At 37.2% G+C, this 14,224-nt stretch overlaps 3 protein-coding genes across 4 annotated transcripts; 2 read left to right on the top strand and 1 right to left on the bottom strand.

The window, feature by feature from the left end:
• The first annotated feature begins 1,781 nt into the window (after window positions 1-1,781).
• Window positions 1,782-5,042, top strand: LOC105949680 (beta-ureidopropionase). Its single transcript, XM_012972998.2, has 6 exons — window positions 1,782-2,042; window positions 2,236-2,343; window positions 2,905-3,093; window positions 3,188-3,415; window positions 3,490-3,714; window positions 4,255-5,042. Exons 1-6 carry the CDS (start codon window positions 1,923-1,925, stop codon window positions 4,618-4,620), a joined length of 1,236 nt encoding a protein of 411 aa, XP_012828452.2. The 5' UTR covers window positions 1,782-1,922; the 3' UTR covers window positions 4,621-5,042.
• Window positions 5,043-5,674: 632 nt separating this feature from the next.
• On the top strand, window positions 5,675-12,635 carry EX1 (UvrB/UvrC domain protein (DUF3506)). Of its 2 annotated transcripts, none has more exons than XM_012972894.2 (12): window positions 5,675-6,354; window positions 6,536-6,652; window positions 6,758-6,823; window positions 7,321-7,427; window positions 8,427-8,508; window positions 9,025-9,729; window positions 9,815-9,935; window positions 10,086-10,255; window positions 11,421-11,495; window positions 11,573-11,665; window positions 11,785-11,932; window positions 12,198-12,635. In XM_012972894.2, the coding sequence occupies exons 1-11, from the start codon at window positions 5,926-5,928 to the stop codon at window positions 11,875-11,877; spliced, it is 2,058 nt and encodes a 685-aa protein (XP_012828348.2). In that variant the 5' UTR covers window positions 5,675-5,925; the 3' UTR covers window positions 11,878-11,932; window positions 12,198-12,635. The 2 variants fall into 2 exon arrangements, with proteins under 2 accessions (XP_012828348.2, XP_088680349.1); XM_088824223.1 differs by having other exon boundaries at window positions 5,749-6,354; window positions 10,086-10,338; window positions 11,111-11,495.
• LOC105949593 (nicotinamidase 1) lies at window positions 12,584-14,121 on the bottom strand. Its single transcript, XM_012972895.2, has 5 exons — window positions 13,820-14,121; window positions 13,535-13,718; window positions 13,282-13,415; window positions 12,965-13,150; window positions 12,584-12,820 (listed from the first exon to the last, which is right to left on the bottom strand). Exons 1-5 carry the CDS (start codon window positions 13,958-13,960, stop codon window positions 12,719-12,721), a joined length of 747 nt encoding a protein of 248 aa, XP_012828349.2. The 5' UTR covers window positions 13,961-14,121; the 3' UTR covers window positions 12,584-12,718.
• Window positions 14,122-14,224: the final 103 nt, after the last annotated feature.

The following is a 14,224-nucleotide window of genomic DNA, read 5'->3' as shown; positions in this document are numbered from 1 at the left end:
TTGGAGGATTCTAGAAAACCTTCTAGAACCCTCACTTTGTAGATATTTTGTACGAATACTTTCAAGTGTTCTATTGGACAATTCCTAGTCGTTAGATAAAGATCTCCATCGTCCATTAAATAGGTGATCTAGTATAAATATAGGGTTAGGAACTTCATTTGTATCATCCAACAATAATCCAACAAATCCAAGACATTCAAGCATTACAAGTATTTTCCTACAAACTCTCTTACCTTCTTAAGTTCTTTGATCGTTTTCCATCACTTAGTATTCACAACACATTCAGTAGATGCTAACTTAGTTCGCAAGGGAGAGTACCGTCAATGATGCCGTCCTAACGGATCATGGGGAAAGGCTCAAGAGGCTCGAGAATAATGTGGCCATAGCAGAGTTTAGCGAAAGATTCGAGAAGCTCGAGCACGATGTGGAAGTCTCGGAGAATCACGTCGCCGAACAACTCGACTTTGTTAGCCGAAATGTTACATTCAAATGTGATGATTTCTGCCGGAAGCCTCCTGAAGTAAAACTTGCTCTACTTTGACCAACATGAACATGAGTGCAACTAGACAAGTTAAAGTTATACCCTGTAACATCTTCTTGATCGAGAAACCGTGGTTGCCGTTGATGAACGGGTGACGGAGAAGCTCGGCGGCTTCGGTTGACCTGAACATGAACATGAGTGCAACTAGACAAGTTAAAGTTCTACCCTGTAACATCTTCTTGATCGAGAAACCGTGGTTGCCGTTGATGAACGGGTGACGGAGAAGTAGCTCGGCGAGTCGGCGGCTTCGGTTGCCCTGTCTTCGCTTCGCTAATACAACGACGTACAAAAGCGTTACGGAACGTGTCCGATTGAAACTCGAGATCATCGTTTTCGACGCCGGAAAACATGTCCAATCCAATCATTTTCACGCATCAAATGTCTGCCCCATCGAACAATCCTCGCATAATCCGATGGCGTAAGATAGTAGGGTTCCTCTGAATCGAAAACCGCAGACAACGCACTTTCCCTAGATTTACTCTAGACGAAGTTATCTAGAAAGAGACGATCAATTCTCCCTTTATGAATTTGCGTGGACTTAATTCCACTTTGCACTCAGATAGAGCATTTTGACACTTTGCATTCTTAAAAAATAATAATAGCACATTGTACCCTCAAAACACAATAAATTATCAATAATGCACCCTGAATTGAATAATAAATGATTTTCTTTTATCCGATTCCGAGGTGTAAAATAACAAATTAAATTGTTATTTTCTTTAACCTACTATCTAATTTCGAGTCCACAAAGTGCGAAAAAAAATAAAAAATCATACCGGATTAGTGAAACAAACTATATTTTCTTATAAAAAAAATTATCACTAAATTATTCGATTGATAAATCTTTTAATGTAATTGGTGGAGATATTAGGTATACATATTTGGAGGGAAATATAATTTTCAGATAACTTGATAACGAAACAGGAGAAGTATTTTTTCGTAAAATATTTTATTTTGATATAAATAAATTTTTAAATACCACTAAAAATATTAAATTACCTTTATTAGCTCTTAAAATTTCATTTAAGGTGCATTATGCATGATATATTGTGTTTAGAAGGTGGGTGCAAAGTCTTATTAATTTATTTTGAGTCTGCAAAGTACCAAAATGGTACCTCTGAAGGGGCCAAAGTGGGATTAAGCTAATTTGCATGTGCCCTTTTCAGAATATTCTTTTTGACGAGTGTCCCTTTTGATTTTTGCAGCTTTGTTTTTCTAATTGTAATATTAATTAAGTCCAAGATACTCTATTTAGAAATAATACTTTAATAAATTAATAAATTAAAATCCACTGATCCACATACAGTAAAAAAACTCCACCGTTTCAGATTCATATACACTCGTCTTCTCCGCCGTGATCCTCGAAGCAGCAAAAGAAAAAATGGAAGACGAACTCGTTGCAGAAAACGGCAAAATTGAGATCCCCAAAGATGCTTCCATTTGCGGATTCGATTCTCTCCACCGCCTCCTCCAATCTAACCTTTCTCCTCACCTTTTTCAGGTTCCAATTATTTATTTCCTAATATATTTATTATTAATTACCGATGATGAATCAGAACCGAAGATTTAATTTTCTGATCTGTTGATTTACTTCATCTGTTTCAGTCTTTTAATTTATTTCACTTGATTTTTGATGGATTTCGTTTTCGAATTACTTATGATATTGGATTACAAGTTTAATAATTATTTAACAGGAAGTTAGCCGACTGATTATTGGGCTTAACTGCGGAAGAGCACTGGATACTGTTGCTATTCCGGAGCATGCAAAATCTCTTTCTTCGAAACATGATTTTGATCTTCAGGTAAATGTACTTTTCGAAATTCTTTTAATTAGGGCAGATAATTTATTGCCAAAGGGAACAAATTTTAGGGATTGCTATTGCTTATTGCTAGTAGTGTTATGTTGAGTGAGACACTCCTCGTGTTGTAATGAATACGACAAACTTGTATTTACTTTAGCCTAATGTCGAGTTGGAGTGATCGTTAACAAGACACGAAAACCTCGTAAGCCAAACACTTTAACATGCTTTTTCGATTTTTCCCAGTGGTAGTACAAATAAGTTAAACCCTCGTTAAAAGTGTTTACTGTTTCCTTGGCCGTGGTTTTGTTTCACATGCCATGATATTATTGTCTGTGTACGGAACAAAGAGGACCGATCCAAAATGCATATTTCTGAAATGTCGTCTATTCACAGTGCCTTTCGGTTGCTATTTTTAACTTTCAAAAGATGTATTAGTATCTTTCGTTAGATTGATCTTCAGAAAAGTATATGTTTTAGGGATGAATTAGACAAATCTGGCTTGGATCTGATGGAGATTGTTAGCTTTTGGATTACGGATTGTTTATATTTCTTTTTCTGCAGTCATTTGCATTTCACGCTGAAAGGGAGTCGATGAGAGAACCTCGTATTGTGAGGGTGGGGCTGATTCAGAACTCTATTGCCCTCCCAACGACGGCACCGCTATTGGACCAGAAAAGGGGCATTTTTCGGAAATTGACGCCTATCATTGAAGCTGCCGGCAATTCAGGAGTCAATATATTATGCTTACAGGTTAAATAAAACTGCGATGAAATTACTTGCTCTTATGACCAAACTGTAAAACAGTAAAAGATTAACCACAAATGTATTCAATTATTCATCGAAGGAAGCATGGACGATGCCGTTTGCGTTTTGCACTCGCGAGAAGAAATGGTGCGAATTCGCAGAGCCAGTAGATGGAGAATCGACGCAGTTTCTTCAGGGCTTTGCGGAAAAATACAACATGGTTATCATAAGTCCGATTCTCGAACGGGATGTGAAACATGGGGAGGTTATTTGGAATACTGCTGTGATTATTGGAAATAATGGCAACATAATTGGAAAACACAGGAAGGTAATAAAAGCATCTATTTAGTTAGTATGTTTTGCATCTCTGAGTGAATGGTTAATTTACGTCGGCATTTGCAGAACCATATACCTAGAGTTGGGGATTTTAACGAAAGTACGTATTACATGGAAGGAAATACAGGGCATCCTGTATTTGAGACAGCTTACGGAAAGATTGCGGTCAATATATGTTATGGGCGACACCATCCTCTGAACTGGTTAGCTTTTGGCTTAAACGGTGCTGAGATTGTTTTTAACCCGTCGGCAACTGTTGGTGAACTCAGTGAACCCATGTGGCCCATTGAGGTATCTTTTTTTTCTTTTTTCTATTTTTTTATTTTTATTTTTATTTTTTATTTTCAATAATCATTGAGTCCTCGTTTTGTTGCGTCAAAGATTAGCTAAAATATAATCATGCAATCTGTTAGGACTGTTAAGTACATTTTCCAATAAACACATGATAAGGGTTCGTTTTCTATTTTCAAAATATATGAGCTGACGCGATAACATATATTGACATATTACATTCCGAATTCAGATCCAATTTTAGCTTTTAAAAATGCCATTTTTCTCTGAAAATTACACTTAATACTTCAATGTTATTATGTGTTATTTTATATTATAAGTGACTAAAAAAAATCTGAAATTCCGATTTTGGAACGAAATTCAAATTTCCGATTCTTTTGATTTTTTTTTTTGGAATGGGATTAGAATTAGTTTTTCACTTCCAAACAAAATTGTTTTTTTTTACTTGTCACCCACATATTTACTCTCACACTATTCTTGTATAAATTTCGTATAATTTTACTTATTATATATATAAAAAAATTACAACCGAATTTGCAGGCACGCAATGCAGCAATAGCAAACAGTTACTTCGTTTGTTCGATCAATCGGGTGGGGACCGAAGTCTTCCCAAACCCGTTCACCTCAGGGGACGGTAAGCCACAGCACACAGATTTCGGACACTTCTACGGCTCGAGCCACGTGTCAGCACCTGATTCGTCGTGCACACCTTCTCTGTCCCGATACAAGGATGGCTTGCTGGTAACGGAAATGGATCTCAATCTCTGCAGGCAACTGAAAGACAAGTGGGGGTTTCGAATGACTGCAAGGTACGAGATTTACGATGATTTGTTTGCTCGATATGTGAAGCCTGATTTTGAGCCACAAGTCATTTCTGATCCTTTGTTGAACAAGAAGACCTCTTGAAAGAGAAGAAGGAAGAAAGAAGGGTAAATTACAACCATCACCCTGAAGTAAAGTCTATCTACAAAAACCCCCTCATGTTTTAGAAATTACATCCAGCCCCCTGCAGTTTGTAAGTTTCTTACATTCACCCCTTCAAAAGGGCGTTAATGTAGGAAATCTACAAATTGCAGGCGGGTGAATGTAATTATAAAAAATGAGGGTTTTTTTTTCGTATTTATACCTTACCTCAAGGGGCGGTTGTAATTTACGGGAAGAAGAAAACTGAAAGTTGGCTGTTGAAATAGTGGTTGTAATTTGTAAATAGTTGAAGTTTTTTGGTTAAAAATAAATGGTGGTTGTAATTTAATGCAGTTGTGGTAATTGTGGGATTTATTGAATTTCACTTCTTGATTGTTTATCCCACGTTATTGTTCGTTTCAAAATGTGTAAGTATATGTAAATACAACAAAAAACATTTAACTAGATTACATTGTCCTTCCATGAGGTTAGATATAATTACATATAGACTCCCCTATTTTAAAACAATACAGATACCTCCCTTAAAGCTTCATTTTTAACTACAAATTAATTTTAAACTCAATTAAATATTTTTAGGGTAAATTACGGCCACCCCTAAAATAGGGTTAAATTACGAAAAAATCCTTCGTGTTTGGATGATTATAACCATCTCCTCAACTATAAATTTTTTTACACGTCCACCATTGCGCTGTCAAATTTAGTGGAATTTTCTAGATTATGTGGAATATTCTTCCCTTTTTACATTTTTTTTACTCCATTCGAGCTCTACATTTTGAAACAAGATGATCATAAAATGTGTCTCTTGACTTGTAAATATCAGATTGTGGTGCATCTGAAACTGCATTTTTGCACAAAACGAGTACAAATTAGAGAACATTCCACGGATGTGGAATTTGACATCATGAGTGTGGACGTGTAACGCTATAAGAAGACTCATAATTACGGAATAATTATAATTACTCAAACATAAGGGGTCTTTTTCGTAATTCAATCTTACATCAAGCATGCAAATATTTTTTTTAAAGAAAAATTAGGTATTGGCATTGACCTTATATCCTACGTCAGCACAAAAATGCTTACTCGTCCTTATCCTTTTCTGCTTTCCTTTCTGCCCTCTTTCATTTCTTCTCCTTTTCTTTATTATTTCACAGTACAAATACCAAATAATTTATATATATTTTCTCTCTATTTTGTTATATTAATAATTGTCAGTATTATAATTCCTCCACATAAAATATTTCTCTATCAATAAATTTATCTCTACTGCTGCGTGTAAGGTGTTCATCAATGGCGTCGATTTGTGCCCCGACGTTCCCCTCGCCGCGTACCGATCCCAACCCTCACAAGCTCAACTTCACCAATTCCAGATTCGCCTCCTCTAGGTTTAACGGGAGACCGTCGCAGTCGGGGGCTTACATCTCTAGGGTTTCTGATTCCCCCTTCTGCTGCCGTTGCCTCGATAGAAACAGCGGCGGCGGCGGTGATAATTCCGATTCTGTCTCCGACGACCCTTGGCGGTGGGATTTTGGTATCCAGGAGACGTTTAGGAATGCGTTTAAGCGGTTTGATGATTTGTTGGGTTCGTTAAGGGATAAGAGATTGGACGGAATTGTGGTGGTGGCGGAGAATGGGGGAGAGGAGGAGTGGGATTGGGAGAGGTGGAGGAAGTATTTCGTTGAGGTTGACGAGCAAGAGCGCATTGCCTCGATTTTGAAGGTGTTTTATGTTTGTTTGCTTTTTGTCAATTTTTAGAAGCGTTTGTACTGGAAATTTTTTCTTGTTTCCGTCAGGAAGTAATAGATTATTCCTCTTTAGAGCTAAAAGAATCAATTTTGCTCAAGTGGGCACTTAACTATGGTTTCAACTACTGACATGGTTTTATCTTGACACTCAACAGTCCCAGTTAGCCAGTGCAATTGAGAGAGAGGATTACGAAGATGCGGCCAGGATTAAGGTTGCCATTGCAGCAGCTGCTACGAATGACACTGTTGGCAGAGCAATGTCCCATTTGAAGGTAGACTCTACTTGTTCTAACTTGTGCGTATATTTTCTTTAATTATGAGTTTATAGGTGCATACCCGTAGGCTGACTTCTCTGATATTTTGTAATGTAACTGCAGAAATTTGTCGAGGAAGAACGCTATGGAGATGCAGCTCTTATACGTGACTATGCTGGTGCTGGGTTGGTGAGTCAGCCAAAATGTTTGACTGTGATACGTGTGCACTTGTCAATGATTTGTTTGTAAATTTTTGACTGTTTTCTTAGATTAATAAGCCATATATCATTTTCACAATTTTCATTGTCCGGTATTGCTAATCCTCTATATGGCCATCTTAATCTGGAATATGCAAACTGATGTTTTCATCTTTTCTACCAATATACAATGCTGTATTTCAATTGGTATAGTCACTATAAGCTGGTTTTTGACAAAATAATTATCCAAGATTTCTGTTAGAAAGTTGTGGTGTTGTTTCGCTTGCTTATTTTAACCACCTTGATTTCTGATGTCTATCATCTCACCTACCTTCCCAAAACACATTAATTAGTAAAGTAAACAAGGGCGTCAAGGCCATAAGTTACCAGCATTTTTTTTTTGTGCTCAATGTAGTAGGTGCTAAATTTTGTGTTGCTTGCCAGATATTTGTTTAGCTTAGAGGTTTGTCTTTTGAATCTGAAATTCAGGTTGGATGGTGGACTGGAATTCCAGACGATCCCAATGATCCTTATGGTCGTATTATTCATATAAGCGCTGAGTATGGCAGATACATTGCTAGAAGTTACAGTCCTAGGTAAAAATTACTTTTGCTGTTCAAAGGTCTGGTTTTAAATCAACTCATGTGGCAATTTGACACTAACTATTTGGTGGTTCTTTAAAATTTTATAATCTTTTGAGGCTTAATTCTTTTAAGTATAAATCCCTGATTTAAATTGTTGATCAAATATATAGCTCCAGTTTAACACTTGGGAATTCTTTTGAAGAAGATTTTTTTTGAGTAAGAATTTACGATTTGTTTTTTATCAAATTAAAGTGTGTTAAATGCTCGAGCCATTTTGTTGTTAGATCTTATATGATTTTGACTATCTATGAGATTCTAATATTCTGGTTTACAGATTTTCTTTATACGCCATATCATCTTCATGCACTTTTACCTTTCGCATTCTCATGCTCATTAAAGCGCCTTCCTTCAAATCTCAGTTTCTACAATGTTTCTGCTGCTAACGGAAAATCTTCTCAATACCTTTTGTAAATTTGTTCCAAAATTTATGCCTTTAATTTAGACTTCTTATTACGACCAGAACTTGTCACAGCACCCAAGATAAAAAGTTTTGAGGCTGGTTTTCTTATAATGCCCCTGGTCTATTTGCTATACACAAATAACCAGCAATGTCATCATCATGATATTGAAATTTGAGTTGCTTCAGAAATATGTCATCATGACGCTGCTTGGTTTTAAACCAGTTTCCTTATGATACAGAGATTTGACTGGAAAAAAGTACAGATCTGGGATCCTCTGCAAGAGAGCCCCTTTCTCTAATTGTATTTGTTCTTTCCTGTGTATCGATTAATTGATTTGCATCAGCTGTTGAATATTTTGCTATTGCTCTTCTCTGGGTGGACCTTTCCACCATGTGGTTTGTATGACATCTCAGATATGAGGTGATTTTTATGTAATGGAGGCATATTCCGGTTTTCTGATTAAGAGTGTGATTTACCTTCTTTAAGTGCTACTGCTGCTTTATGTTCAGGATTCTTGATTGATTACTTTGCTGTCTATTTTTTTTTACAGGCAGCTTGCCACAGCCTCTGATGGTGCCCTCGTGTTTGAGGTATATCTTACAAACAATAAAGACGGAGATTATAAACAGCAGGTATCTTCCTTTTCAATTAAGATTTTCTAGATTTTAGCATGTGTATCCACAAGTATTATGGTAGAAGTGTGATTAATGGATTTCCAGATGTGAAACATAGTGAATCTTTTCTTACTGCTTATGTTGACCCTAATTTGGTGAGTGGAAAGAGTTTTTGTTTTGACTATGCATATCCGCTGTGAAATTTCTTTCAATGTGGCATATTAGGAAAGGTCCTCGTCTGCTATGAATGTGGCATATAGGTTAATGTGCCTCCATGTAGCGCATGTAATCTTTTCTCCACGTAGCACACATAAATCTTTTTCTATTCTTATTTGCATAAGAGCCCTTTACTGGAAGGATTTGCTGTATGCTTGTATTTCCTGCTGCATTTCACTTCTTTTACGTTTGTGCATTTCTTATGAACAGGAACACCTGCATGTATTCATTAAGATCACCTGCCTGACTCATCTACCTGCACACTACACTATATAAAATTATTTTCACTAATGGAAGATTTCATCATTTGATTGTCAGGCTGTTTACCTAAAACGCAAAGGATCTCCCCAAGATCTTTATGTTCCACCCTTCAAGTCCCCAGGAAGTTCCAAAAGCCTAGGTTCCCGTGATGCAAGAGACAATAAAACTAAGTTATTTGAAAGAAGCTCTGAAGATATAGAGGATGGTGAAGACAGGGATGATGATGCTGGTTTTGATAATATATTGCGAGACATGATTCCTGGTGTGAAAGTCAAAGTTGTGAAAGTAACTGCCCCAGAGAAGGTGGACAGGGATGTAATATCTAAGGTGATCGAACAGATAATAGATGAAGAGGAGGAAGAAAAGGACTATGACTTGGATAATATAGATGCTGATGATGAAATTAAAAGTGAAAATGATGATGATGAACGAAGCGACGTTGAACTGGACTCTGGTGGTGGAATAAATGTGGAAGACGAGCAAAATCGTATCGCAGTTGAGCTTGTTGTTGGTGATAGGTTCATCCAGAAACTTTCGCGTGGTGCCAAAGTTAAAGATTTGCTCCGGGTTCCAGCAAGGCTAGAGACAAAGGGTCGAATGTCATTTACCTTTACGGTAGAAGAAGATTCCAATGAACTTGTCGCTGGTGGTGATGGACAGTTGCCGCAGAACAAAAGAGCTAAGCTTCAATCTCAACGTAGCATTGACCATGTTATGCTTGATCTTGTGAAGTCCATTGGCAAAGGGAAAGTCCCCAACAAGGTTGGTCTAAGTTCTTTAGCGTAGAGATCAATTACTATTTATTAATGTTATTTTCCAGAACCAATCCATTTTTCTCAAATGTCAGGTCCTTAAAGATGTTGGTGAATTAATAAATCTCACAATCAATCAAGCTCGAAATCGTCAGCCACTCTCTGGGTCAACGACATTTAACCGCATTGAAGTTTCATCTTCGGATCCACTAAACGGTGATTCCATTTTATTTTTTGACTGTTCCATTGTGGTGTTTGGGGGGGATATCACATGTTCCTTTTCTCTTTCCTCACTGCCACCATTGTTTTATATAGATAGTTTGATGATCTTACAGTACGTTTATGGTAATTTTTTTCTTTTATTAGGTTTATATATTGGTGCACATGGGCTTTACACGTCAGAGGTTATTCAAATGAGGCGTAGATTCGGTCATTGGAAAGAGGAAGGAAGCAAAAAGAAGCCATCGAAAATTGAATTCTATGAGTATGTTGAAGCTGTTAAATTAACTGGAGATGCCTATGTTCCAGCTGGCCAGGTAATTCACTCAGTTACTTGTGCTTATGCGCTAAACCATGAAATGAAGGATGCCTATTTATATCAATAACAGTTATTGAGATGGTTCTTAATTAGGACCGGCAATTGAGCCGGGCTTGCCCGAAGCCCGATGGCTCGGCCCGATTTTATATGAACCGAGCTCGATAAATTGTGAGCCGGGCCGAGTTTGAGCCTTTTTATTAAACCCGATTAAACTATGAGCCGAGTTTGAGCATACCATGACTCAACCCGAATAAAGCCCGACAAAGTTAATATATATATATATATATATATATAGACACACACACACGAATGGATGTAAACAAGTTAACAACTAGTAGTAATTAATTTATAAATTTAATCAAATCCAAGTGAAAAGTTTATTAATGTAAAAAATACTAACATTTTCTTCATTCATATAAATATAAAACCTAGTATATGCAAAACCCTAACGTTAACAGTATGTTGCAAATTTTAACTTGAGGGTTTCTTTTGTCACCAATGGAGGTAATCTTAATTTATCCCTGTTTTTTTTTTTCTTTCAATGATTATTCTAGATACAAGTCTTATCTTAATTTATCATTGTTTTCGACTTGCAATGAGTATTCTTAATTTATCATAGTATTAGTTGTTGTGTTTTTTTAACATGTTCGGCTACAAAGTTGTAAAATATGTAATTTATATATTGTCCGGTATAAGCCCGATATAAACCCGAAGCCCGAAAAAATACGTGAACCGAGTTTGAGCCTATAGGCACAAGAACCGATGGTATTTGAGCTTGAGCCTATAACAACGAGGTTCGATGGTATATGAGCTTGAGCCGACCCAAGCTCGGCTCACATGGCCCGATTACCAGCCCTATTCTTAATATGATGGGAGTGAAGAGTGAAGAGTGAAGAGGGATCAGTAAACACATCTGGAAGATGTAAACACATCAGTAAACACATCTGTATTTACGAATCACTCCAATCATATTAAAAACCGGACCAATAACTTTTATTGATATCTGCATAATTTAATGGCTATTTGATAGTAAATAGTTGCATCAACTATTATTGAGGTCGCCATGGGCTCTTTGGGTTGGATAACTCAAATGCCTGAAAGAAAAGGGTTTGAGCTCCTTTTGGCTTCTATTCAACAAACCAAATTATCTTGTTCATTTACAGGTCGCATTTCGCGCGAAAGTTGGAAAAAGCTATCAGCTTCCACATAAAGGGATTATCCCTGAAGAATTTGGGGTGGTATGTGGTCTAAAGTTTGCATTAAGTTATATATCAATCGTTTTTGTGTCACTATTCTTAGTTGCATCACGTTGTAGATTGCTCGATATAGAGGCCAGGGAAGATTGGCTGAGCCTGGATTTCAGAAACCTCGATGGGTTGATGGTGAACTTGTTATACTGGATGGAAAGGTTAATTTTCTAAATCGTTTCACAGTTATTTCTGCTGTAGATTTGAATGTTTGAAAGTTTTGCCAAGTAGCTTGTTTTAGTGTCACTGATTGTGCATCCTATTGGACCGATTTGTGCAGTACATCAAAGGAGGGCCAGTCGTTGGCTTTGTCTATTGGGCCCCTGAATATCACTTCTTGGTATTCTTCAACCGACTGAGGCTGGTTGATTGATGGGTTGAGCTCTTGTACATTAAACTTCAGACATTCTTTGCTTACTTTTTCGTAGGTAAGTTCTATTTGGTTTACATTCGTTTAGTGGCTGATGATTTGAAATTGAACGAGACATCATATTTTGAGCTGGATCAACATGGATAGACGTGATTTATGTAAATATAGGATTTTATTGGATGATAAATTCAGATCCTGATTCTATCAGCTTATTGGTACTATAGGCCATAGGGAACCACTAGAAATGTATTTTCTGTGATTCGTATGGTTAGCCTTCTTTTAAGTAAACATGCTTACAGCGACGATTTTCTCTATTTTTGCAGCTGAGACGGTCATCGTGGCCTGAAGTCCTTTTGCATTAAACACTTCTAGAAGCCGGAAATTTTCAGCAAACCAGGCCAAGTTTAATGGAACTGACCACCAAAATTTTGGGTTGTAGCAGTTACTGATGACAGGCTCATCTTAACGATTATGTGTGCTGTCTTCGCTATCTTTCTTCCCATAAATTATATGTTATCCGATGTATTAGTGTATTCTGTATATATTTTGCTTCTGAATATGTTGCCGTCTAGTAACGAGATTTCAAAATCTTTTGTACATATGGGGGATTTTTTAGCTCTTGAGCCATAATCATGATGCTTTAGATGTTGTTCCACTATTCATTCTTACGTAAATAATCAAATCTTCTCTCTATGCATCGTATACGATGTAACTTGTAAGCCTGGGAATTATTTATTAAATTCATACTACAGTTTTCGTTTTTTCATCATGTATAAACTAAAACAGCGAATCCATTGATTACACGATGCTGAAGATGGCTACAGAATGCCAGCCTCGTAAATTTTCAGGTACTATACAGGTTCTTCAAACCATGGAAGGACACTTCTCTTGCAATCTTGGCACCTCTTCCTTTTGCCATGTAAAGCCCGACATGATGCATCATCTCCTGCCATGATCAAGAATCGATGAACATTAGATGGTGGCGAATGAATTCAACTTCTCGACATTAAAAAAAAGGTTACTCTTGATCATCCCGCGCTATTGTTTTTCAAATGTTTTTGCTGTTGAAGGAAAGTATATAAATATATACCTGGGGATGAGCTAATAGATCTTTGTTGTTTCTTGCCAGTGAAGCTGGAATATCAAAAGTAGCGCACCCTTTGGAGTACACCACAACATCCTCGAGGGGTTTGAGGAAGCCACGGTTTTTAGCTGATATTGTGGAGCAGACAAAATCCAGCACACAAATGTCTGTGCAGATGCCTACCACCAACAGCTGCACGTAATTTATCCCAGTTAGTGTGTATGTAAGCAACAATTATGCTTGGATTGAGAAGTCTGATAAATCATCGAAGAATCGCAAAATTCTTGAAATCAGTCGAGCAAGAAGGGATAGAATACACTCACAGTTTGTATCTTGTTGCTCTTCACCCAGTCAACAAAGACATTGGAGCCATCCTCCTGAATCGAACCCAGGTAGCCATCGTAGCAATCTTTGTGCCTAATTGTCACATTAGGCTCTTCTTCGATCCAACTTAGAGCTGTACGTATAACCGAAAAACACACGATGGTACGTGCCAAAAAAAAAAAGACATGATATCGAATTTCTTTAGTTATAGATTCAAATCAGACGGTTATAATTGTGAACATGTTAAAATACCAGGAACCAGCTTCGACTCATCGCTTCCAGCGACGCAGTGTGTAGGATAAGGATGCTCGAGTTTTCCAGGTGGGTGCGAATCAAGGAAGGCAACCACAGGCAATTTCTTGTCACAAAACACTTTCGCAAGTTTTCTTGATTCTTCAATCATCCGAGAAATCTGCCTGTTGGGTTCTATTGGGGCCTGAAATATTGGATATAACATCACACAACATCAAACACAAACTACATAATTTATTTATTTTGCGGGAAAAAGGACAGAGAACGAGTTCTTTTTCTCCGTACCAGGTTGCCAGATCCAACGGTGCAGAAGCCGTTAATGATGTCTACGAGAACTAATCCAGCCTTGACATCGTCGGATATGAAAACCGACTCCTCATCGAAGGGAATCTCATTTCTCAGAATCTCCACTGTTTGCAGTACCATTTTTTCTTCTCCCTCAATCACCAATATTTCTTTTTAGAGCTTCTATTTCAATGTTCACCACTCTATATATAGAGAAGAATGGTTAAGCCAATCATGCATTATCCAAGTTTCTGATAAGATAAAGAATGCAGTAAGTGAAAAATTGCGACTTTGTGGGGACCAAACATGCAATAAAGTCTACAAAATGACGTAATTACAATATTGGCACGGAGGAAAGATTTGAATTGTGGATTTTGACTAATCCAACATTTTTGTTAATCGAAT

The sequence above is a fragment of the Erythranthe guttata genome, chromosome 2, assembly GCF_056151865.1.
Source record: "Erythranthe guttata isolate IM_541 chromosome 2, IM_541, whole genome shotgun sequence".
NCBI lineage: Eukaryota > Viridiplantae > Streptophyta > Magnoliopsida > Lamiales > Phrymaceae > Erythranthe > Erythranthe guttata.
The sequence above is the reverse complement of the archived record's forward strand: the minus strand, read 5'-3'. Positions and strand labels throughout refer to the sequence as shown.